The 24,215-nt window shown below is 41.6% G+C and overlaps 3 protein-coding genes across 7 annotated transcripts; 1 reads left to right on the forward strand and 2 right to left on the reverse strand.

Moving 5' to 3' along the window:
- Window positions 1-315: 315 nt before the first annotated feature.
- Window positions 316-6,225, reverse strand: cldng (claudin g). Of its 3 annotated transcripts, none has more exons than XM_064310583.1 (3): window positions 5,997-6,225; window positions 4,423-4,573; window positions 316-1,994 (listed from the first exon to the last, which is right to left on the reverse strand). In XM_064310583.1, exon 3 carries the CDS (start codon window positions 1,688-1,690, stop codon window positions 938-940), a length of 753 nt encoding a protein of 250 aa, XP_064166653.1. In that variant the 5' UTR covers window positions 1,691-1,994; window positions 4,423-4,573; window positions 5,997-6,225; the 3' UTR covers window positions 316-937. The 3 variants fall into 3 exon arrangements, with proteins under 3 accessions (XP_064166653.1, XP_064166651.1, XP_064166654.1); XM_064310581.1 differs by having other exon boundaries at window positions 4,423-4,576; window positions 5,997-6,222; XM_064310584.1 differs by lacking the exons at window positions 4,423-4,573; window positions 5,997-6,225 and adding an exon at window positions 2,109-2,603.
- Window positions 6,226-7,213: 988 nt separating this feature from the next.
- LOC135240709 (F-box only protein 47-like) lies at window positions 7,214-16,328 on the forward strand. Of its 2 annotated transcripts, XM_064310579.1 has the most exons (11): window positions 7,214-7,436; window positions 8,466-8,670; window positions 9,543-9,707; window positions 9,987-10,063; window positions 10,337-10,414; window positions 10,944-11,052; window positions 11,903-12,076; window positions 12,405-12,554; window positions 13,167-13,309; window positions 13,390-13,549; window positions 14,810-16,328. In XM_064310579.1, the coding sequence occupies exons 2-11, from the start codon at window positions 8,499-8,501 to the stop codon at window positions 14,914-14,916; spliced, it is 1,335 nt and encodes a 444-aa protein (XP_064166649.1). In that variant the 5' UTR covers window positions 7,214-7,436; window positions 8,466-8,498; the 3' UTR covers window positions 14,917-16,328. The 2 variants fall into 2 exon arrangements, with proteins under 2 accessions (XP_064166649.1, XP_064166650.1); XM_064310580.1 differs by lacking the exon at window positions 7,214-7,436 and having other exon boundaries at window positions 8,463-8,670.
- On the reverse strand, window positions 15,911-23,956 carry arl6 (ADP-ribosylation factor-like 6). 2 transcript variants are annotated; one of them, XM_064310585.1, is made up of 8 exons: window positions 23,684-23,956; window positions 22,107-22,249; window positions 20,566-20,627; window positions 20,329-20,397; window positions 19,860-19,954; window positions 18,772-18,901; window positions 18,227-18,282; window positions 15,911-17,604 (listed from the first exon to the last, which is right to left on the reverse strand). In XM_064310585.1, exons 2-8 carry the CDS (start codon window positions 22,227-22,229, stop codon window positions 17,579-17,581), a joined length of 561 nt encoding a protein of 186 aa, XP_064166655.1. In that variant the 5' UTR covers window positions 22,230-22,249; window positions 23,684-23,956; the 3' UTR covers window positions 15,911-17,578. The 2 variants fall into 2 exon arrangements, with proteins under 2 accessions (XP_064166655.1, XP_064166656.1); XM_064310586.1 differs by lacking the exon at window positions 23,684-23,956 and adding an exon at window positions 23,529-23,551.
- Between the last annotated feature and the right edge of the window lie 259 nt (window positions 23,957-24,215).

The following is a 24,215-nucleotide window of genomic DNA, read 5'->3' on the forward strand; positions in this document are numbered from 1 at the left end:
CTAAGCCACATCATAGCAGTTAACATCTAGCACTTGCCAAGGCCAAATCCCTGTCCATTATAAAGGAGCTTTTCAATTTTGATATTGATCTATTTTTGCCAGGAGCACCATTTCAAAATAAATGAGTTCAGTTCACACTTCAATTCATCTCTTCAGAAAACACTTAGTGTCAATTTGTTCTTTCATTGACAGAACCATCAAGAAAAGATAAAATAAATGGCACGTTAGGAGAGGCAACCATTGATTTGATCCTCTGGTTGTTAATGTAACCAGGTACACCTTTGTATTTCCAGTCACACACTGAAACCTCAAAACCCCAATTAAAATGGTTTATCCTTTACAAATACACTATTTATACATATGTACATTAACCTGTATGTACATGTATATACTCAGTTGGTAAAACAAATAGAACAGGGCAGACATAAACATCTTAAACTAAAATGCATTTTTATATTTTAAAGCAAACGTGGCTGATAGCTGAAACAAAATGGAAGAATGTCACCGAACCATCTCAGTCATTATATGCGGAAAGTAAATGCCTGTGATAACAGAAGAAATCTCTATTTTAGCCTGGAAGATGTAGATCATTTCATCGCTTAAGGATGAAGGTAAACAGTCAATCATTTCTTTCCTTTTTAAACCATGTCAATATTGCAAGTTTAAAAAAACCCAAATGAACCTAGAACTGACAGGGCCGCTGTAAGACTTACAACAGACGAATGTAGTTAGCACTGAGTGACTCCATCACAGCAGTAATTGGGGTGTTGCTATGTCTGTGATTGTCACCAGAATCTCCAGACACTCCATTAGTGGCACAAAGAAGGTTCTCCACTGTGGTGTTAGAAGCAGACCTTGTAAACTGGTATCTCCCGCAAACGCAGCAAACCAGGCCTGGCAGACATGTCTGTATTAGCGTGTTAGCGCACTGTTCCACTCACACGTAGTCACTGAGTCTGTACCCATTACTGGAGGCCGAGTAGCGGGAGGGGACGTGGTTGCTCTTGTGGACAGGGGGTCGGCCAGCAGGGGGTCGGTACGGGGGAGGCGGCTTTTGCGAGGCACTGCGGGGCGGCGGGGGGTAGTGGGGGCGGGCGTGGGGGGGGCAGCTCCGGGGGGGGCGGCGAGGGGGGTCCTCGCAGGACAGGCAGAGCGCGACCCCGCCAGCCAGGCTCAGGAAGGCGGAGAAGAACCCCAGGTAGACGGCCTGGCCGATCTCGTACTTGACGCCGGGCTGCAGGGGGTTGTGGAAGTCGCGCACCACGTCGCTGGTGGTCCAGGACACGGTCACCAGGCAGAGCAGCCCGCTCGCCCCGAAGAGGAGGCCGCCGCCCACCACCAGCGTGCTCTTGAACGAAGAGCGGTGGAAGCAGCGGGTGCACTTCATGCCCGTGGCCGAGGCGGCGGTGGCGAAGGCCGAGGCGAAGCAGGCGAGCACCATGAGCGCCCGCGCGGCCTGCAGGTCGGACGGCAGGGCCAGCAGGGACCGGTGCACCTGGCACTGGTAGATGCCCGTGCTGCGCCACACGCACTCCATCCACAGTCCCGTCATGTAGCCAGTCACCGTGATGATGTTGGACCCTATGTACGCCGTCCGGCGCCAGTGCGGCAAAACCGTGGCGATGAGAGTGCCAATCATGCCCACAAGACCCAGGAGGAAGCCCAGGAGCTGGACCACTGTGCGGGCCATCTCCGTCAGATCAGTATGCTTATCTTTAATGTCAATACGTTTAATTATATCACCGCAGAAACCAGGAGGGACAACAAACCTGCTTGTTTTCAAACTTCTCTTCCGGTCACACCTCCCTGCTTTGAGTAATAGTCCCGGCGGTGCAGCGGACGGCTGAGCATGCGGTGCTGTTTTTTGGAATCACCCCGCTGTGGAGTCTCTGGTGTTCCCTGTTAGTGGCGGTCGACAGCCTCCGTGATGAAAACACGCCGCCGATGCCAAGCTTCACCTGTTTCCCGTCCTCCTGAGTCTCCTCTGTTCGTCTCTAAGGAGAGCAGAGTGGGGAAATTAAGCATTTACAAAAAAAAACCTGTAAAAAAGGCTGAACGCAGTATATCAGGAACCATAACCCCCCACACCACGATACCAGTGAATGTACCTATATCTTAGTTCTTCTCTAACTAAAATCTTTCCTCAGAAGGACAAGAACAAACGTGTGACTTCTTTCTTGAGACCATAATGGCGAAATGACTTTCTTGTCTTGAGTTTCTATCGCTCATCAAGTCCAGTTCAATAGAAACTGTCGACAGAGTAAATGTTTAACCACAGGGTCATAAAAATGGCACATTCTGTTTGTTATTGCTGTTGGATCTAACACAGGGAAGTTTCCATGCCCTTTGTTCCTCCCATAATCCTCCCTGGCCTCAGTCAGTCCACACTGATGACACAACACCTGAATGTAAACCAGAAAATGTGTGACAAATCTTACATTGATTACAATATTTTATACAACATCCATTGACACCCACACCCAAGGTACGATTTTGTTCTCCACAAATAATGATTCTGTAACAAGTGAGCCTCATTCAACATGGTAGGCTTCCACGTGACAAATCACAGAGGGACCTACACAAGTTTTGTGAAAAGCTCTATTTTTTTACTGCATAATTCCCAAACAAAATGAGAGACTATTTTACACGTGTAATAATATTTGGTTTGAAACTTAAAGGGAACATTTTTTTGGAATGAATATTTTTTGGTTTTAGAAGATATTCTGATGAGCCCAGACAGTTTTGATGTATGATGACGGGTTTGTTTTAGACATTTATATAAATAATGACCAGCTGACTTCACAATACATTGAAAGTGAACTATCTGGTGTGCATAAACAAAAGCTTCTCCCACCTGGGCCAATACCCTGCACATTGATTTCATCATAAACCTTAATCTTTTAGACTTGATGCAAGATTTGTTAACCAATCTAGTCTCCCATTGTAGTCTCCTTGTCATGTTGAAATTAGTGTTAGTACAGAAGTGTGAATTGTTTTATTTGAAAACAGCTTAGGATCTTGTGTTTTCCATGACTGGAATATGTTTTTGTAACAGGAAATCTTCAGGGAAGCAATTACCGTCACTGTTTTTAAACACAAGGGATATGAAGTTCACAGGAGCAGATTACCTCAGGGATGATACATACACCTTTTATTGGCTGCAACTTTTCTTTTTATCTGTGCTGCAGGTGACTCTGACCGTGTCTAAATCACATGAGTGCTACTGGGCATTTAGCCAAATTACTGGCCAGATTCCCTAATCAATGGACAGGAGGAAAAACACAAGCTTTCTGGAGGACTGTGCATGTTTGTGCTTGCTGTAGTTCACAAAGATGAACAGCAAGATCCTGGGGATCAGGACTCCCCAGAAGAAAAGATATAGTATCTCAAAGTGACCTTCCTGGCTAAATAAAATTTAAATAAAATGTTGGTGTGGCACACTGATGTCACCAGAGATTTTGGTATGCCAGGCATGGCAAGCATGTTGGTTTCCCCTCTGCACAGCATCAGATGCTAAGGCAATAGCACCAGCACCTGAACTGGCTCCTCTGTGACATCGCCAGAGCCATCAGTGTCCCAGGGTACCAACACAGGAATATGATGGACAAGCAGCCCTCAGGCCCAAACAAACCGCATAGTAGCGCTGAATCCAACGGCTATCAAGTAAAATAGAAAAGTGCTCTGCTTTGTATCACAGTTCCTGACTGCGTGCACTTTAAATAAAACAATAACAGCATCTGAATTTCCTGACAACCCTCAGCCCTGAATTTCCTGACAACAAATTTCCTGTTGCCTTTTTTTTTTTTAACAGGATTTTTTAAATAAGTCATTGCAGCTTATGGTTACATCTGTGGAACACCCACCAAATGGGAGAAGGCATCTCTTGAAGATTTGTGCAAAGAATTTCGAGTAAACGTAGCATTCGAGGCGGACAGAGCAGCCGGTGCCACGTCGGTTTTATTCATGAGCTGTGGGTTGAGAAAACATCTGCGCCATGAAAATGTCAGTCGCAATTCGGAAGCTGATGCACGTACGCGTACACACACACACACACACACACAGTGACACAGCTGCACCATCTCCACAGCTAGAAAATGAACACAGGGCCCTCATTGTACTGGGTGATTTACTCCAGGACAGAAAGGGAGAGCCACACAGAACAGTGGCACAGGGGACACCCTGGCTCCATACATCGCTTGTTGGCAGCAGGGTCTACACGTGACCTGACGGTCACACACTTCCCTCATTTCATCATTAAAAACAAGAGCTGCATATCTTCTGAGCTGAACTGACTGCAAAGAGTTTCACACAAATGCAGCAGTGTGTATATATTGAACGCCAAGGCTACAAACATACAGCAACCCCATTCACTCTCCATAGAATAGAAATTCTGGGCATTTGGGGACCCCAGCCGCTCCTTACCAGTGACCTGCAGAGTCACTCCCTGGTCCCGGAGGCATCCTCCCATGCGTGCCCTCTCCCTGCCCCAGCAGGCGCTGGCACTTATATAGCCTTGCCCCAGTCAGATGGATCGGGCGATACCGCCACCGGAGCGGATATGGTTCTGCTCCAGCTACTGGGGGAACAGGGAACAGGGGTTATTGTTTTGTCAGTGGTGTTTGTTTGGGGGAGGGGGGGGGGAGCGCTGCTGTGGGACGTGTGAGGGGAGGGGGGAGTTGACCCGCCAGTGGACAGAATCAGCACTTCACTTCATCAGGCACTTCCAGAGCTGTCACAGTGACGTGACATGAGTGATGCTGCACAGAGATGTTTGTGCACAAAGCCTGTGCAGCAGGCCTTCAGAACAGCTAGGGAGCAAAAAAACTCTCCTGCTCTCATATGGAGGTTATTCTGGTCTGACACACATACTGAGCTGCAGTCTGCAGGCGTATACATTCAGGGATCACTGTCATTTGGGTGCAAGACATTATGTGGAGAAAGAAACTATTTTAAATCTTTGATATTGGTGCTAAAGCAAAACATATAACACAGTGTTGCTCCCAACACTGCACTACACATTTTCATTGAAAATGTATTTTAAGTTCTAATTGATATGATGGAAACCATACGTATCCTTGTCTGAAACTGAAAGATCAGATGGACAGATCAGCCCTCATTTGTGAATTTGTGTCACATCAATCCACAGAACATTAGCCTACATCAAATGCTTCCAAGAGGTGTGGCAGCTAAAATTAGGCCAACACGAGCTATAGTAATAGCTTTGTTTACAACAACATACAATCTCTCACACGCTAGCTTTTTATGCATTATTGTCTATACTGCATCTGTATCATCAGAGTGTACATTATCTGTGTTCAGTTTTTAATATATCGATCTGATCACCATTTTTATTTAAGTTATTTAATTTCTGATGAGAATTCACAATGCTTCATTTGTCTAAACAGAAAGTCTGGAAAAGAGATGAGGCAGAAAAGATGAAAGAGGGACTGTTGGAGATAAATTGGGACATCAACAAATTAATACATAATTACCAAGCATAATTAACAACACTTGTTTTGGTTTTGCACAGCAACTTATGGCTAATGACTAATGACACTGAATCAATGAATAATAAAATGGAAAAAGTGTGAAATTCTCTCATCTTACACATGAGTGGACCTGCAAAAGCTATTTTTGCTACTATACCACATAATGCAAAAACAAAACAAACAAGAAAAGGCAATGATATTAATGTATGTATATAGTGTTCCAGATTTAGAATTTGTCAAAACTAGACAACATGCACAACTGGAAGCTTAATCGCAAACGACGGGTGCTTTTAGGACTAATCTTGGACTGGGGGGGGATGCAGTTTCGATCACTATCAGAACCTTTTGCAAATCTGGGGGGGGTTGAGGTTGAGTGATTGAGGTGCAAGTTCATTCCAAATTCATGGAAAATTGTTTCAATCAATTACTCAAATCAGACATTATACTGTCCAGTCGGAACCACAAACCGGATATTCCGGTAAAAAATCGGGCATCAGGCAGCCCTACCTGTATAACTTGTAGAGTCGACTGCTTCCCATCTGCCAGCCAGCCAAGATGCTTGGCCTTTACTCAACCGAACATCATTCCACCATCCCATGCAGTGAGTCCCTCTCCTCCACAACCGACCACATGGTTAAAGAACATGCAGAATACACACGGCAAGATAGAACATGGACAGGCCCTACCCAGCAAGCACCCTTCACAGGATTATGCCGTGTGCCCACTGCAGTAGTCTCCATTGTGATGTGGAAGTTAATAGCCTTAGTGAAAACAGTCTAATCCATTAAGAAGGACATTCCTCTGGTTGCTCAGTTTGATAGACTGGGAAATTTATCCTGAGTACATAATCATTAGATAGCTAAATGTCCTCTGGGAGTTATCTCCTCTTGGTACTACACTGACTATGATTTTCCCTTCTTGTCATTGAAGTGTAATTGTTGTAAAAGTAAACTTGTTATAGAAGTACAACTAAAAAAATAGGTTATGCTGCAGACACCTAGCTCACACTGACCTTGCTGATTACGTCATTGGATGAAATGTACAACTCAGTCCTTATAAAATCCTCCAAGCAGTCATTACATCATTAGGACCAGCATTTTGATATTATTTATTTATTTCAAGTGAACATTAACCTAACCTATCCTAAAAGGACCAAGATATTAATTTATGCAATTACAGGTTAAACGGTGTTAGTCTGTAAAATATTGCACGTGACACAATAGTTTTCATTCTAAAATGTTTTGTGAATTAAAAGTTAACCTTGTGAATGCTTGATAATGTGTTTAAAAGTAAATGTATATATCCCCGTGTTGCTGTATTGAGACACCTTACTTGAGTTTTTTGCATTAAAAAAAATATTTTGTTACCTTTACGTTTTATATACTTTTTAAAATCATACTTTTACTATGCTTTTAGTTCCACCAACACTGCAATTAATTTAACTCAGTTTTTATTGAGTTTCTATTTGTTGTTATCTTAATTACTTTCAAGGCTACTGCAAACTTGCACGCAAGGTAGGCTACTATGTCAATAAAGGTTGATGTGATCATTTACTTCTTATAGGGTTTGTAATTGCACCGACTCACGTTAGGTTTCAGTTAGCTGGCCACTAATGGATTAAACCTATGCAGTCCAAATACCCCATCTTGAGATCAAAATATTAAAAACGAGTTATTTATGAAGAGAGAAAGTTACTATTCATCTATGCTTATTTGCACGCGGCATCTCAGATCTGAAGTTTTGGCGCGAGATGAGCGGGTTTCGCGGGGAGTGGAGCGTGCTTCCAAGGCACTGAGCTTTAAGATTTTTGGCGCTGCTGCTGAAGAGAGGTAGCTCAGGGGTGGCCAGGTGGCCTTTTCAGTAAAGCCGTTCAATATTCAACTTCCAAATAACCATAATTACAGAAATATCCCTCAAAGACAATAACTAAAACAACGTGACAAGTAAGTATAGTTTAAATAAGAATTACTGAATCAAATCTGGTAAAACTAGACTGCCAAGCACCGTTCGTTTGACTAGCTAGTTTGCCTGTAGCTAACTAGCTAGGTTAGCAAATAGCGACGACCCAATTTCGCCAGCAAGACAACCAAAACGTTACAGTAACTACTTTAGCACGAACGAAGCAAAGAATTTTGAAGTGACTACTAATACAGCTAATAAAACGTTCTGCTTACTCGAGCGTTTGCTTTGGCGTCGCTCGCTAGCTACCTCTGCTAGCAGTAGAGACGAGTACGAAAATGCTTTTAACGTGGCAGTGGTAAGAGAAACGCAAACGGTATTGTAAACTAAAAATAATAATTACAGTAGAATTTGTGATGACACTGGGGAAGACCGACACATCTTGTCGAGACGACCAGGTAGTACATTTTAAGGGGTTTGGGTCAAGCAGTGCTGCACTGAATAGGTACGGAGCTATATTGCGTTAATAACGTTAAACCTGAAGTTAACAAAGACCAGAGAACTTCTACGTGTGTTTTGACCAGTACCATGCACGCACAGTGTGGAAGTTCTATGGCCAATATCAGATAACTATATTTATCTGGCCATATACCTATGCTGATACCTCCTCGTTTTATTTAAGAAAACATTCAAAATGGAGCAAAGTTTTCACATTTATAGACGTAGATAAGCGAATTAAATTTTATTTGTATTAAAAATACTTGAACTTTCTTGCAGGATTATAAAGCAGAGAGCATATTCTAGATAACAGTCTCTCTGTATAAGCTAAAAATAGTATGTGAGGTCCAGGTGACAATTAAGCAACATTTCTGAACATGGTGATTCATATTGGGATACCGTTGTTTGTGCTAAGATATGATCTGCCAATACTGTTAAGCATCCCTGAGAAATACTACACTTCCCACGTTAATAACTAGCTTGAGTTGGTTAGTTATTTGCCAGCTGTATAATGGTTTTGCACGCAGAAGTTTTTTGAACTGTGGTAGGGTAACAGCTGTGCACTCCTTGTTTCAGCAGAGTTGGGGAAGGAAGTTGCGAGGGTTTTATTTCATGGAGTCGATCAGCGAGAACTTCACGATGACGCACAAATACCACCGCAGCTGCAAAGCGCAGCACTATGCCAGCAGGACAGTCTCCACCAGGAGCCAGTGCAGGACCATGCAGGGATTCTTTGAAAGGCTCCCTGCCGAGGTGCTCGACATGGTACTGGAGTGCCTCTCTGGTATGCACAGGAAACTTTCCTTATTTGCCAAGCAGCAGCAGAGCAGTTTAAAAAAGAAAACTGGATTTGGTTCATAGTGTCTGTATTATGCTAGAAAAAGCCCACAAGATTAAGTTAAAAATGGGCATAAGATTTAGGTTAAAACTGCATGTAGTAGTCACAGGTGTGGCCACCTTGCAGGCTGGTAAGTGGATAGGTCAGGAGAGAATATAGCAACTAAAATGAAGAAAATTGCCAAACAGCTTTTTGTTGCCTCTGTAGGGCTGCAATTACAAACAAACACATTTTTGAACAAAGAAAAGGAAAGCGAAAGAAGGGGTGAGAAACCCATGAATAGGTACTCCGAAAACCCAGTAAAGGGTCTGCAAAGTACAAATGTGCCCAGGAAAAGAACAGACAGCAGCACTGCAGGTTGTGCATTTATCCTTTCCTGACAGAGGCAAATAAGATACACCAGATTGGGCAGATTACCAGTCAGCCTCAGCTGCACACGCATGTAGGCGAGACCACTGCTGTCTGTGTCTGAAGGCCTTGCTTGGCTATGGGAGATGGGGGGGCGGGCTACTAGTGTCCAAAGAGCTGGAGCAGCCCTCTATGGTCCTCCCCCACTCCACTTTGAGCATTATGAGTTGATCTAGCTTTTACTGTGAGAAATTCAATACGGATTTGTGGGATATTTAGGACAGGATTTACACGAAAGGCCCTGGTTAAACATTGTAATGCTTCACTATAATGAGTCTACAGTCACAGATTGTCTTCTTGTGCCAATAAACGATCAGTATAGAGATGCATAAAAAGTATTTTGGCCTTTGTCCTTCACAAATGAGAATATTAATGCATTTGCATCCTGTTCTTTTTTTTGTATTTTTTAGTTATGGACATCAGTGTGTTCAGCATGGTGTCCAAGGCCATCAACAGCTACATCACGGGCTACGTGTCTACACAGGCCTGGAGGAACAGGATGATCATGCTCAAGTTCCACCACTCTGCCTCACCCACACAGGAGGACTGCATTATGGACCACTACAGGTCCCTCGGTGAGATCAGGCTGCTTACACTGCCTTTCCTTTACAGGCCTCTTCGTAAGACACCTGGGTTCATCTACTTCATTCATCTGCTGAAGCTGTTGATATTTGATGTATTACATTGGGTTTCATGTGAGTGGTATGAATGTCAAGCAGCCTGACTTGGCCATAAGGCTCTGTAAGCATTCAGTTAAGTCATACAACATGACTGAAGTAGGGCTATAGGTATACTTTTTGACAAAGCGGAAGTTAATATGTCATTAAATGTAATGTTTGTGTTTGTTGCCTCAGGAGTGTTGTTCAAGAGATGCACCCTCTTGCTGCCAACAAAGGACAGGTTAAAGTTTATTTATAGCAAGTTTTCACAGGTAAGATGTACTATACAGAGACAGGTGAGGGAAGCCAGAGCAAGAAAAGTTTTAATATAAAACAAGCTTGTGTGAATGTTTAATACTGTGTATGTGCATATGTGCATTATTACAAGTTCCAGTCCTGTGTATATGTTTATACACATGTTACTAATCACTAGTTTACTAGTGTTGAACTGAGGAATCTTCTGTTTAATTCCATGAGATGTTTTGTGCTGGAATAGTTAGCTAAATACAGACTAAGTAACAGTATATTGCTACATTCTATTTTAGGTCCCCTGTTTCACAATGGAGCGTTGTACGTCATCTCCTGGCTGTCTGGGCTTTGCCAGCTATGGAGTGTTTCTGCAGGTGACAGCTTTAAGGATATCCCAGGTTTATTCAGAGCTTTGTGTATGAATGAGTGAGGAGCAATAAGACAATCAGGATGCATGTTTTTACTTTATGTACCCACATTTGTATCAAAATACACACAATTAAGTATGTGATGTGTATGTTATCTGATTGAAAAATGATTAAACCTTTTCTGAATGTATGCTATTTTGTAGTTAATACCTCATCCCTAATGGGAAGCTGACTCTTCACATAACAAGCAACTGCATATAAACATCCATGGAGGACTGATGCTTCCATCTCTTTAATTCCCCTTTTTGTATTATCATGTCTATTTTATTAATCTATCTATATTTTCTATCATCCATATTTGTACCGTATGTATTATAGCGTAATATAATTTAAAATTGATATCTTGAGCACATGTCGTTTTCTCTACACTATCCCCACAAGCAGCATGGAGTATAAGGATATTAGCAGGATGTGTGATTGAGCCCCCAGTCAGTACGGACTGCAATGTGGTTTAAATTTCATTATTCCCTTTCAGACATTGATAGCCGGTTGGGATGAGTTGGAATGCCATCGTGTTTTCAACTTCCTGTGCGAGTTCACCAATCTTCCCCGCAAGATCGAGACCATTGTCAATGGAAAGCCTGGTGGGTCATCGTTATTGTAGCTGTCTGCTTGTATAATAGATAACAGAGTCTATAGTGTGGTAGTGTTAGAAGTTGTGTTGTTGAGCAGAAATGCATTATGGTGATAAGTTGTTTATCTTGTTAATGTCATGCGTTTTTAGGGTTGTTACTGTTTCTGTGCATCACCTGGGTGATGCAGAGTAACCATTTTAGCCTGGGAACTTGGCTTGGGAACACTACTGTGGGGACAACAGAGAACATTCCTTATTTTTTGATCAGGGGTGTCTAATCTTATCCGAAAAGGGCCAGTGTGGGTGCAGGTTTTGTTTTAGCCCAGCATTAAGATGCCTGATTCTACTTATCAAGGTCTTGACTAAAGACTGTGATTAGTTAAGTAGTTGAATTGGGTGTCTTGTGCTGGGCTGAAATAAAAAAAATGTGCACCCACACAGGCACTTTTCAGATAAGATTGGATGCCCCTTAAATTATGTGTTGAGAAAATCAGAGAAAAGTAATTTCTATCTATGTAACTGTTAAAGAAGTGTTTAATTTATCAGAATGATTTTGTTAATACTACTCCAAAGAGAAGTGTTTTTATTTACAAACACAAAGAAGTGTTCATAGAGTTTTTCTTCTCTAGAGGCATGGTATATTTTAAGTGTTCAGTTTCTCTTTAACAGGAACGTTTAGTCCATAAGAGGGTAATTATGTGTGTGCACAATACAGGTCTATTGGGTGTGTGTTTCACAGAGAGGGCCTCTCTGCTGATATTTTAATAAGTCCCTGAAGAGCAGGAACAGGCGATGTGCATGTTTGACTGGAGTACCTTGTGCATTTGGCTGAGCTGCATCTTCCCTCATTCCCTGCTCAGGAGCGTGCCACAAGCTGGAGCTGCAGATCCGGCTGTTTTGCAGGAACGTGCTGCTGGACCCCTGGCAGAACCGGCGGGACACTCTGTTCTGGCTGACCCGCATCCTCAAGCTCTGGCCCATGGTCAGCCAGGCCCGGCTGCTCTTCGTCCTCTACGGCCCCCTCCTCCCAGACGGTGAACACCCCGCCACCGCATGCACATTCTGTGCTCTTTAATATCCTACATAAAAGGTTGCTATCTGTTCGCTCAGCAGTCACCCTTACCCAGGGCAGTTTGCAGAGCTTAGGGTTTATGTGCTAAACTTGCCATTTATTTCAGCTGTGACTTGAGGGTACACCATTCTGGTTACCAGTAAATTTTTTCAATAAACAGTATGCAGAGCTATTCTAATGCAGCTGCCTGTGCTGGTTCAGTAAGAAATCTATAATGAAGGACAAGACCCTGTTTCAGTGGAGCGGTTTTGGGTTCAGCTGCACTGAGCGCGTGCGATTGACACCCCCAGGTAAGATTGGCTGGCACGAGATGCTGGATGGTGTGGTGGCGCAGTGCGGGCTCTGGGACCTGGCCAAGGCTGTGATTCTGCTCTACACCGACGCTGAGGCCAAGGACTGGTCAGCTGACACCCTGCTCGGAATCATAGAGGAGATGACTGGTGAGCTACAGAGGAACTGAAAGGTGGACTGAACTTCCTGGGCGTGTTTTTCAGTAAATGTGAACAGTGCTGCTTATTTTAGTTAATTATCAGCCAATCAGAACTCAGAGTCTGGCTAAAGCAAAGCCCTTGTGTTTTCCAAAGATGAATTATGTACTAATTGGTGATGGGGCTTTCTCTGTGTGTACAAAAAACTGGAACAGTTCACCAAAAAATAAGGTTAATTCAGGTTTCTGCTGAAAATAATATTGGTGCTGATACTATCTGATGTCATGACAAACCCGTGTAAGGGTGTGCTCCAGTGTCATGACAAACCCGTGCAAGGGTGTGCTTCTGTGTCATGACAAACCCGTGTAAGGGTGTTCTCCTGTGTCATGACAAACCCGTGTAAGGGTGTTCTCCTGTGTCATGATGAACCCGTGTAAGGGTGTTTTCCTGTGTCATGATGAACCTGTGTAAGGGTGTTTTCCTGTGTCATGATGAACCTGTGTAAGGGTGTTCTCCTGTGTCATGATGAACCCGTGTAAGGGTGTTCTCCTGTCATTATGAACCCGTATAAGGGTGTTCTCCTGTCATGATGAACCTGTGTAAGGGTGTTCTCCTGTGCTTTAGTGGTGCCTGAGGCCTGGCACATGGAGAACATGGCTCGCCTGCTGGTGCTGTGCGGGAACAGCATCTGCTACAGCGTGCTGGCCAGCAGGGCCGTCAACCGACGCTTCCTGGAGATCTCGCGCCTCATCGTCTTCCTCATTCTGGTTAGTGTCCGTCCCCTGAGCCTCCTGCGGAGATCCACTCTGTGCAGGAACAGGATTCTGAGCTACTTATCTGTCATCAGGTGTGTGAGAAGGACGGCTTCTGCATGTCCTGGCCGGTGAAGATGATGCAGCAGATCTGCAAGGTCTTCCCCACGTCCGAAGACAAGTGGTCCTTCGTCAAGGGCGTGGAGAGCATGCTCTCGGAGGTCGCCATGGAGATGTATGAGGTCATCATGGCAGGTGAGTGATCTCAGTCCTCCCCATCTTTTGCACACTAATTATGCACTTCAGAATTTAACAAAAATGGTTACATTTTATTGTTTTGCATACAATAGGCTTTAAAATATGTACTGAGGTATTACCTAGGTTCCACCTGATGAGAAAAGGTGGTACATCAGAGCTGTTTTCCTTGATCAGAGTGGATGGATAATCCCAGCTACCAACCAAAACTCAACTAAACCTGAATTAATCTGGCAACCTCATACTGGTAGCAACAGACAGAAAGAAAATCCTATCTGTTATAATGCATATTCTCAATATGCATAACTTCTATATACATTACAGGCCAAAAGTATTAAGCTACCTGTGTTTTTATTTTGTTTTTTAAAAGCCATTGGTAGAGAATAATTCAGTTAATACATGTGCATTTACTGAATAAAAAATCGAAGTGTAAACTTTTATTTCCATTTCTACCTAAAATAACACAAAAAGATGAGTTTTACTTTAAAATGATCTGAGACACGACTTTTCTTAAAATAGCCTCCTTTGGATTAAATTACAGTTAAATTGTTGGAAGTCTACCAATCATTCTACAGATTTGGGGATGGGAGGGAAATTGTTATATTGACTGAAATCTCATCTAAGTTTTTTAAAGGCACAGGTATTTTAATCCCATTGGACTGTAGTGTAAGTAAAATAGGCACTGAAGGAGCAAGAAATATGGCAAAAAGGCGTTAGGCTTAGATGTGCAGGGCCAAGTAAACATTGTGGCAAGAAGGTTATTCCCTGTGAGAAATTGCAAAGTTTAAGATTTCCAGGTGCGCTGTTCAGTACACACTCAGAAGGGTGTACACTGAACACACAGAATGTTTACTTTGGTTTGTAATTCACTAAATGGGCTATATTAACTGAATTCTTCTCCACCTAAGGCCTGTACTGCACAAACAACAGTTACAGGAAAGTCATTTTGTTTCATTATTTGCTTCATCGGTTAATTTTTATGTCACTATCATTAGTTCTGTATTACATTAAGCAGCCTAATCATGTATCCTTGCAAAAGTCCAGTAAATATTCTGTAAAGTCATTTCTTGCAGATAGTGTTGATTATTATTCTTTAGCAACTGGTTTGATACCTTTCACTGATAAAACATTCACGGAGCTGGTGTACATTATCTGAACAGAAACACTAAGAGGTTGTGTGCATATGAAGTGACTTGTTAATGGCGGTCAGTCGTGCAGCTGATAGGCATTCCCGTGCCGCACTGTGTCCGGTTTGTTAAGGTGAGCGAAATGAGGAGCTGGACACATTCCAGAGCCTCTGCAACCTGCTGAACGCCAGCTCCCACTTCCACACAGAGATGGTCTACATGTTCCTCAAGAAGGACTGACCCTCAGGACAAGCAGAACCTCAGGGCCAAGGGGAACCATGTACGTTTTTTATTTAAATGCAGACATTGCCATCTCATTACATTTTAAGGTTTACATTTTAAGATAGCAATGAATCCCCACCCCGGTCATGAACTCAATAGCAGACAATCACTGAGAACTTGTAATTGGTAGTTTCCCCAATTATTTCTGTCAATCTCCTCCCCTTAAAGTAGTATATTTATAAATGTGTTTTTCCTATTTATTTACTATTTATTTATGTATATTATATAATTTATTAACTTAATGTGGAACTGTATGTTGTGCAAGGGTTTTTTTTGGTATAATAGTTTTACATTCATGCATTGATTGCACAGTCCATTCTCAATACTGTTTTAAAGATGTAAGCTGCAGTTAATTGGTTTATTCTTTTGGTGCAGTTTTGCAGAACTTGATGAGATAAATGGTGCTTTCAGTCCACTAAAGATGAATTGATTTTATTCTTTAAAGTTGCATTACAGTACTTCTAATCCGCTCTGGGATGCCGTTTTAATATGAAATAATCAGTTCTTTTAAAGCGAGGCTTCACTTAAGTACCTCAGAATCCCTTTTCGCTGAACAACAGCTGTCATCTACACCAGTTAAAAAGCTCTTCACAGCACAAAGGTGATCTACAGAAGGCACCTGGCAGGGACATCTGACCTTTCAGCTCATCTCAGCTACAGCTTGCCCAGCCGTGCCCTGAACTGCACTACCAATCCTAATTCTAATTGAGGAGCCTGTCACAGATCTCATGTCATTTTGTGTTCTTTAAGCCCTTCTCCAGACCCTGTTCTTTAATCAACATATTTTACATCCATGCTTATCCCAACAGTTTAGGGTGGGCTGAATTTCTGATTACTACTACAGGGTGAGATGACGGTGCAAACCCTCCAGAGGGAGCCAACTGTTGAACCGGACAGCTAAATGTGACTATTGAACGAGCAGAGCTGTTTGTAAGGAAATCCGACACATCCATATCAAGACCATAATTCTTTACTTAATCATCTACAAATATGACCGGAATTACAAGGTGGTGACATTCATTTCATCACAAGTTGGATTTCATTACTCTGAGCAGCTCACAGTTTGTTTAGGCAACACCATGGTGCCTTGTAAAACAAACATCTCCTGGATGTTTGTCTGTGATTATTAAAAAACTGATGGAAATAGGCAGATTTGCTGTGGTCTTGCCCCCTTGTAGGTCCAGGTGTGATCTGGGTCAGAACATGGTTGGAAGATGCAGGAGCAAGCTAATCCTCTCAGAGCTAGAAATGACTGATGAAAATAGATATCCAGGACAGATGCATTTAAAATATTGATTAACAGGCCAGTGCAATTTGTACAAGCCAAAAATGTTACTATTAATGGGGGGGGGGGGGTGGCCAATAACTCTTTGAAATAACATAATGATACTATGTGTAACAAAGAAACTCCTCAGAAGCAAATCACAACCTAACTCAAGATTTCTGACACTGGCAGTGGCACTAAAAATGATTGCTTTTACATGCCTAACACAGCTGCAAAAAGAATAATTCTGCCCAAGCTGCCTTTTGTGATTAGGTCATTATTCAATGAACAAACGCAGATCTTGATGAGATGTCAACTTTCTAAAGGTTAGACCGTGAATGAAGGTGTGCCTCGTCATAAAGGCCATTTTACACAACACACCTGGGGCCCATTTTAAATGTTACTATTACCGTTTACAGGCAACAGGTGAATAGTACACAGGGTTTAAAAGTAACATGGAGTGGGCACCAGCTAGAATAATTTCTAAAACCTCAGCTAACAGTGAGAAACTGAACTAAAACAGTAAGCACACTAAAATATGCAATGCTGCAGCTGGACTTACCTGATGTTTTCAAAGAAACAACAGATAATCCTACTCTTCCACCTGATGGTGAAAATCTGTACAATTTCTGTCTGTACATATCCATGTTTTAATTAAACACTCAACTCCAATGGCAGCTGTATTCACCACAACTTCTGGGTCTATTGTATTCTGGTCCCATTCCTATTTTTAATTTATTTTTAAATTATCTTTTAACATTTTTTATTGTGTTCTGTAACCTTAGACTGTAGGGATTTGCTTTTCTTGCATTATGAATAGCTCATTAATTTGAGTATGAGCAAGGGAAAGACAACAGTAAATAAGGCACCGGGATAAGCACTGCCCTACGAATAAACAAACACTTTGCAGATGATCTCACAAATATATATAATAGACAGTAAGCTTTATGTTCAGCGTTTGCTTCTGACAACTATACAACATTCAACTGATACAAATGTATTAAAATTAGCATACCAAAAAAGCATACCATTTTAAAGTGTTTTAGTATGATTAAGAAATCTTGCTAGTTCTTCCTAGTTTGGGTGCCATAAAATAGAAGATGAACAGCACCAGTTTTACCAGCACGTGGGTGTAGCAATCAATATACACAGCCCAAAGAAAGAAAAGGAAGAACTACAACCGAGCCTCTTCAGCCTTTAGCGCCCCCTTCCCCAGCTCATCTGAATGGTCACTACAGGCACGGACGGGGGGGCCACGCCTGATGAGCTTCCTCTGTGGACAGCCTCACACCGGGCCTGCAGGAACTGTGCTCGTCACGCTCGTCACTCCAACACAGCTCCTGTTCTCTTAATCTCTCACGTTCTCATTGTTCTGATCTGATCTGTTAGGAGAACAAATACAAACAGGCTTATAATAACACCAGATACGTCTACAAACCAATAAGGGAAAGTATTCCAATATTAAGGTACCATAGTTTTGAACCAATTTTAAATGTGATGGGAGGCCATCTTTGTGAATGTACTCTTAACTTAGGTTAACCAAGTGACTTGTGCATTTTTTCCACAGGGCTTAGAGATACAAGTTCTAAATTAAAGGAAACATCAGCCATACTGCTCCTCTTTGAATTCTTTATGATATATAGCTTGTTGCAGGAGCATTTATGATAGCAAAAAATTACACCGAGTGGTCAGACTGGACAGTACAACAACCAAACAAATGACAAAAAAGAACAAATGCTCTAACTACAGGACACACAATACCACTACAACACTATAGGCAAACACGTATCGTACTTACAGAGTAATTTGTTCTATGGATGTGGTGAAACGAAAAAGAAGTCAAAATGGTGTTTAATGACTGCACAACATGCTGTAGGGCTTTCATGAGGACTGAAAACAAATTGCCATGCAATACAAGCCACACTGTAAAGAGATGAACGGCACTCCGGTCACTAAGACATGAAGGATAGCGGTCAGCCATATAAGCAGTCTGGCACACTGTACCTTGCAGCCAGTCTACCCCTTCTTGCAGGCCTTCACCTTTGACTGCATCACTGGCACTGAAACAGACACACAAAAAAAACAGTTCATTTTCTCTATCTAGACTTCACAAAACACTTCCCCCCATTCAACAAAACCCCATTTCAACTCACTTTAAGAAAAAAACATTTTTTAAAAGTATCACTACTTTTATTTATGTGAATGTCAATTTGGAAATGAATCAATTAGAATGCACCTTGGAAATTCTGTAATGAAATGGCAGGAGGTAACCTGCCACAGCCGTGCTTGTTTTTTTTTGGGGGGGGGGGGGGGCGTGGCAACCGGGACTTTTAGAGCCGCATGCAAATGGTGTCTTATGTAATAAAACAACAGTTCACACATCTAAGAAAAAGTGCAGCCCTCAAAGGTCTGGTCAGGCAGAACAGGATCTCCAGTTTTTCCTACCACTAGACCGTCACTGTTTGGCATGAGTGCTGTCCTTATGCAGTGTGTGCCGTATAAAAACAGCCCAATGCAGTCTGTGTAAAAGCAGAGAGACTGTCGCCTACCAGATGTGCCAGGGTTTGTCTTTGATGTTCTCCAGACAGAGCAACTGCGAAACCTTCACTGAAGACAGCGCTTCACGCAGATCCATTTTGTTAGCAAAGAACAAAATAGGCATTCTTCTGTGTTTAATGTCTGAATGGGAAAATAAAATTCAGAGAATTCAGTGAGCCGCCTGATAACCAGTGCAGTCTCCCTTCAAATTGGATCCCATGCACAAATCCTTATTGGTTGCATGCTTGAATGTATTTGGGATTTTTCTAGTAAATGACAACAACAAACAGGCATCTATTGCCTCAATATGAAAATTAAGTTGACTGTTAGAAGTACCAGATTACAAGAGTAAGAGACCTAAGGCGATGTTAAAGTTTTCAAAAGATTTAAAAAAGAAAAAAAGATATTTAACATTTGCCATACGTGCTCGTGACTGACACTTGATGAATCAACAAATTGTTCACATCCATATTTCACATATACACAAAAAAGGTCATCAGTTTGAGTCCACTTGGGAGGCTGAAACAAACCAAGTCTGAAAACAGCCATACATTACGAGAATAGGTTGTATAGAGTGACCACATCATACAGCTTTCTCAATAGGATATGCCATTGCTTTATAATGTTGTGTAAGTCGCTCTGGATAAGCGTGTCTGCTAATCACCTATAATGTAAAACGCATTGAATGGAAACAGCTTGTTGTACATGGTTAACATGTTTAAAAGCTTTGGGCACCGGTGCAGTGGATAACCTGGGTTTGAATCCTGTCTGTGTGGAGTTTGCATGTTTTCCCCATGTCTGTGTTGGTCAGCTTCAAAGGGTTAAGGACTCAGACCCAAGTCATTTTAGCAGAAAACCCTACCAAACACTCTTTGGTGTATGGTTATGGCAGTATGAGATGGCATACCTGTTATCCTAATCCCATTCACTACTTCAATACATAAAATCATGTCACTTGGTGCATTTACTCCCTTTGTAGCAAAGATAAAGTCCAGTTGAAAAAGTAGAATATCATACACAAGGCCAAATAAATTAAGTTAATGGAAAAAAAAAATTGACATAGAACAGTGAATCTACAGGACTGAACCAGTTTTATTACCTGGATGATTTAGGAGCGTGTCAAGTTCTTCTTTGGCAACAACCATTCTCAGCTTGTCGCTACTGTCAATGACAAATATAATGGCCTGGCCCTCTCTGTGGAGACAACAGTTTGCTCAGCTCAGGCACAAAATGTCCTACAGTAAAAGCACCAACACCCACACCACATCATCAATAATCTCCAGGTTAACGCACAAATCATATCAGGACACATACAGACTTCTACAGATTGAAAGTCTACCAATTCTTTTCATGTGGTAATAAGGGAAATGAATACAACAAAAATAGCTCCCATAAGAACAGCTCATGTTGACACCATAAAATTTTAAGATAAATACTAGTATTTCCCCCTAAACTGTTCAGAATTGCTAGGTTTAATAAAATTGAACGCAGCTGTGTTTGCCTCTCTCATTGGGGAGGCACACTGGCTCCTACATTTTTGGTACCTGATGAAGGTAGAGCAAACCTACTTGTAGTAATGCTCCCACAGATTCCTGTATCTGCCCTGGCCAGACATGTCAAAGACAGTGAAGGACAGACTGCAGAAAAGAGAGACAAAATTCCACTGCAAATGCGTACAAAAAAAGAAAAAACTTCCATGTCTCATTGTTGTAAAAACAACATTTGATTGCATTTATCCCATGTTTAACATTTCACAAGCATTTAAATAAAACAAATATGTGAATTTATTTAAAAAAAAACACTACCTTGATGTCTTAAACTTCTCTATGCTGAAGCCGATTGTTGGGACAATATCTTGCGTCTGTGCCTGGGAGCAAACCAAATGCAATTACAGTGTATGTACTGTGACTGATATTTACAAGTATAAAATCACATACGTTCATCAATTTATGGTTTCAAATAGTACTCTAGTTTTAACTGAATATCAATTTACCGAATACCATTAATAAAATTATTTGAAAAAAAAAAAAAAAAAAAGAAGAATCCCACACACACTTCTGTTTTCATACATTAAGCATGCAGGTGTACATTACAAAAAGCATTTTTTAACAATTCTTATCTTTTCAAAGCAATGTTGACAAGATGTCTGATTACCATTCAGATTCAATAGGAACAGACTTTGTTGCATCCAACTCTGAATCAGTATTTCACATAAATCAGCCTTAAATTTGAGTGTTACAAACATAAAGCCCTGATCTGGCTGCAACAGACCATCTGAAGTACGTTCTTAGCTATGTGGTGATGTTTATCAGTTCAAATATGAAAAGGGAAAATGCCTTCATTGTGTGTGAACTTGAATGCTCACTCAAGTTAATATTCTGCAATGACCAATTTCCAGCATCACAATACATCAATGGCAGATATTATATTAGTGGGAATATTCAGAAAAAATAGCTGCTGAACTTGAACTTGAGTTTACTGTAAATATTGATCTGACCCTCCTGATTTAAATGGATTTGCTGTGTTCATTTTTATCACACAGTGAAGATGATATCAATGGATACATTGATATGTAGCGACCATGTATTTCTAAAAACAATCATAACGCTACCAGACAAAGCCTGTTAAGTCACTGATATGCAATTAAAGCAATATGGAAATAGAAAAGCTGTTTAAAAGAGGAAAGGCATTTCTACATTTTGCTCAGAAACCCTTGGGACTCTTCCACAGACCCCCAGGTGACACCCTCTGCGTTATGGGTCATTTGCCAGATGAGTTTCAGTAAACCGAAACAGGTCACCAACAGTCCTGCTGAAATTCTCACTGTCCGAACAGCAGATTTGTTACCCCAATATCTCACAAAGTTCCATTCATTGCCAGGAAGGATACTGCATTTTAGTAAAAGTAATCTGACACCAAAGACTAAAAACATGGCCCTACTGAAGATACCCACTTGTCATTTGAGATGTGTGTGACCCAACTCACTACTCGTGCAGCTAAGTGGAGGCAGAGAAATCCCCACTAATCTGTCTGCTAATTATCTAATATCGCATAAATGCATCTAGCCAATACTTGACAGGTACTGCCAGGAAAGGTTAGGATGACTAATATATCCACCGACTTTCCTGACATTTCCAACTGTGGTTGCGCCATTAATGTTTAACATTAAACAACATGCCACGAATGTGTAGCAAAAACAATTCGATTAGTCTCGTATAAGTAGTATTTCTGTGACAACTGAGTCGCACACTCGTTAAGACCAATTGCACAGATCAACAGACGTTCGAAGGAAAAGTGCCGGGATAAGATCTTGTACCGAGACATGTGAGAGAGACCTTTGACTTACGTTGGACGGTTTGAGTTGATTGATTATTGTAGTTTTCCCGCTATTGTCCAGACCCAGGCACAACACATTCACCTCCTTCTTCTTCAGTCCCAGCCATCCTGCTAACTTGTCGAACAGCCCCATTGCGTTTCTCTGGGCTGGTCCTGTTTAAAGCACACAGAGGACCCCGGATATAGCGAACAGACTGCAAACCAAACGACGAATCGTCTTCATTCATTTACAACCTCTTAATACCAAAATGAGCCAAAGAGTATGCACAACATATTAAAATGTAGAGGCCTCGTTGCTAGGTAAATGTCGAACTGTAAACGAAACAACCAGATACGCAGCTTGCCAACTCAATCCGCTTAAGGTGCATTACTTAGCTAAATGTTTTAACCCCATGTTGATTTGTCCTGAGGAGTCTGTTCAGAGATCTGTGTGGCGGCTATAACATCCCATCAAGAGAGCATACCAATAAGACAAGCTAGCCAGCTGGCCATTTATCCAGCTAACATGTTTTCATACATAAATTGTGTAGTTAATTTTCCTGTAACCATGTTAGCTCGGTAACTAACTCATAACTTAATAGTTGGCTAAATTACCACAATTAGCAAATATCCCTATGGTTAGCTTGGGTTGTCAATCTTATTCCGCCAAATGTGCTGTTACTGTAACTTGAAGACGTCATCTAAGCTACACAGCGTTATTCTATTTACAAAATCAAAAGGAAAACTATTAAATATGCAAACGGTTAGAATTCCAGGCTCTATTCTAGCTAGCAAGCTAACCAAGAAGCAAATCGTGATCCTAAATAGTTGAAAAATTTAAGAGCATCCAAATTGGATGTGCTCCTAAATTATTTTTCCAGTTAGCACACATTACATTTTCACATGCTCCTAAAACAAGAGCACAGTAGAGCCCTGGGCTAGCTAGCTTGCCAGTTTGCGTTCTGGAAATCTACTTGGTTAACGTTACAACCAGCAGCCTAGACTAGCGAAATTGTTACACACGTAGCCAAGCAAGCAGTTAGCTAACGTTATGTTAATGTTAAATAGCAGACTAGCGCCATATGGAACTCTTGCTCGCTGGACTAGCTAACTGTCGTTTACTATACCCGATGCACATTTAGTTACTCTCTAAAATGAAACTAGTTTGCGAAATAGTGATTCGATTCAAACGCGTTCCTAAATGGACAATAACGTTAAGCAATTTAGCTAGCCAACTAGTATGGGTATCAACAACGTGAATCCCATTCCTACACGAAGCTGTGGGCAGAGCGAACGATAGTTAACTAGAATAGCTTAACGGTGTAATGTTGGCAGTAAGGTTACTCTACTTCCAACTTGGTTGTTTCAGAATTAAGCTAGGCTTCCATTGCTGAACAATTGAGCCTGCAACCTTAGCTAGCCTCTAATCCACATTAACTGTTAGCTGGCTAACCTTAGCTATCCAGCTAGCGATTTCTTTTAGGTCAGCATCTAACGTGTGCGTCCTTAGCCGAACAAATGTATCCAGCTAAGTCTCAAAGGTTTTTAGTTAGCCAACAAGCAAACGATCAGATTTTTCAAGAAATGTTAATTTAACTGTTAATTTACCTGAGAGCCACGGCCTCTGCAGACAGCAGACAAGTGGGACACCTCCGTCTCGATTCCAATCTAGTTTTAACGTTATACCCAAACCAACTAGCGGCGTGAATCTATCAACCAATCTGACAAACTTTTTTCAAAAGTCATGTTATGATATAGTCCAGCGTCTTTGATAATTACCCTCCAACTGCGCACACAGAAAATCAGGTCAGCAATCACAGAGCAACCTGAAATAGTTAGACTGCGTTGCTAAGAGACGCACATTTTTTTTAGCAACTCGGCATAGGCTGAACGGCGCCACCGCCTGGAGAATAATGGCTAGACATGGTAGGACTCGAGTATTGAAGAACCTGGTTTTAACGAGACTACCGTAGCCACAGTAACCATTCAAAGATAGGTTATTCATTATAACCACTAGAAATATGTTTGCTGGTGTTTACATTTCTCCAGTTTTCGTAGGTATATTACACATAGCATTTGCACACAGGGCTGATTTAGCAAAATCAATTTGAGTGCTATGCATGTTGTTTATGGGACGAGC

Source organism: Anguilla rostrata, chromosome 15 (genome assembly GCF_018555375.3).
Source record: "Anguilla rostrata isolate EN2019 chromosome 15, ASM1855537v3, whole genome shotgun sequence".
Taxonomy (NCBI): Eukaryota; Metazoa; Chordata; class Actinopteri; order Anguilliformes; family Anguillidae; genus Anguilla; species Anguilla rostrata.

Excerpts from the sequence above, each read along its gene's own strand:
- LOC135240709 (XM_064310579.1), top strand. The coding sequence starts at position 8,499 with ATGGAGTCGATCAGCGAGAACTTCACGATGACGCACAAATACCACCGC. Across the intron at positions 8,671-9,542 it reads GGTACTGGAGTGCCTCTCTG|TTATGGACATCAGTGTGTTC; the intron begins GTATGCACAGGA and ends TGTATTTTTTAG. Across the intron at positions 13,550-14,809 it reads GTATGAGGTCATCATGGCAG|GTGAGCGAAATGAGGAGCTG; the intron begins GTGAGTGATCTC and ends CGGTTTGTTAAG.
- arl6 (XM_064310585.1), bottom strand. The coding sequence starts at position 22,229 with ATGGGGCTGTTCGACAAGTTAGCAGGATGGCTGGGACTGAAGAAGAAG. Across the intron at positions 19,955-20,328 it reads CTGTGGGAGCATTACTACAA|AGAGGGCCAGGCCATTATAT; the intron begins GTAGGTTTGCTC and ends TTGTCTCCACAG. Across the intron at positions 17,605-18,226 it reads AGGGGTAGACTGGCTGCAAG|ATCAGATCAGAACAATGAGA; the intron begins GTACAGTGTGCC and ends TTCTCCTAACAG.
- cldng (XM_064310583.1), bottom strand. The coding sequence starts at position 1,690 with ATGGCCCGCACAGTGGTCCAGCTCCTGGGCTTCCTCCTGGGTCTTGTG.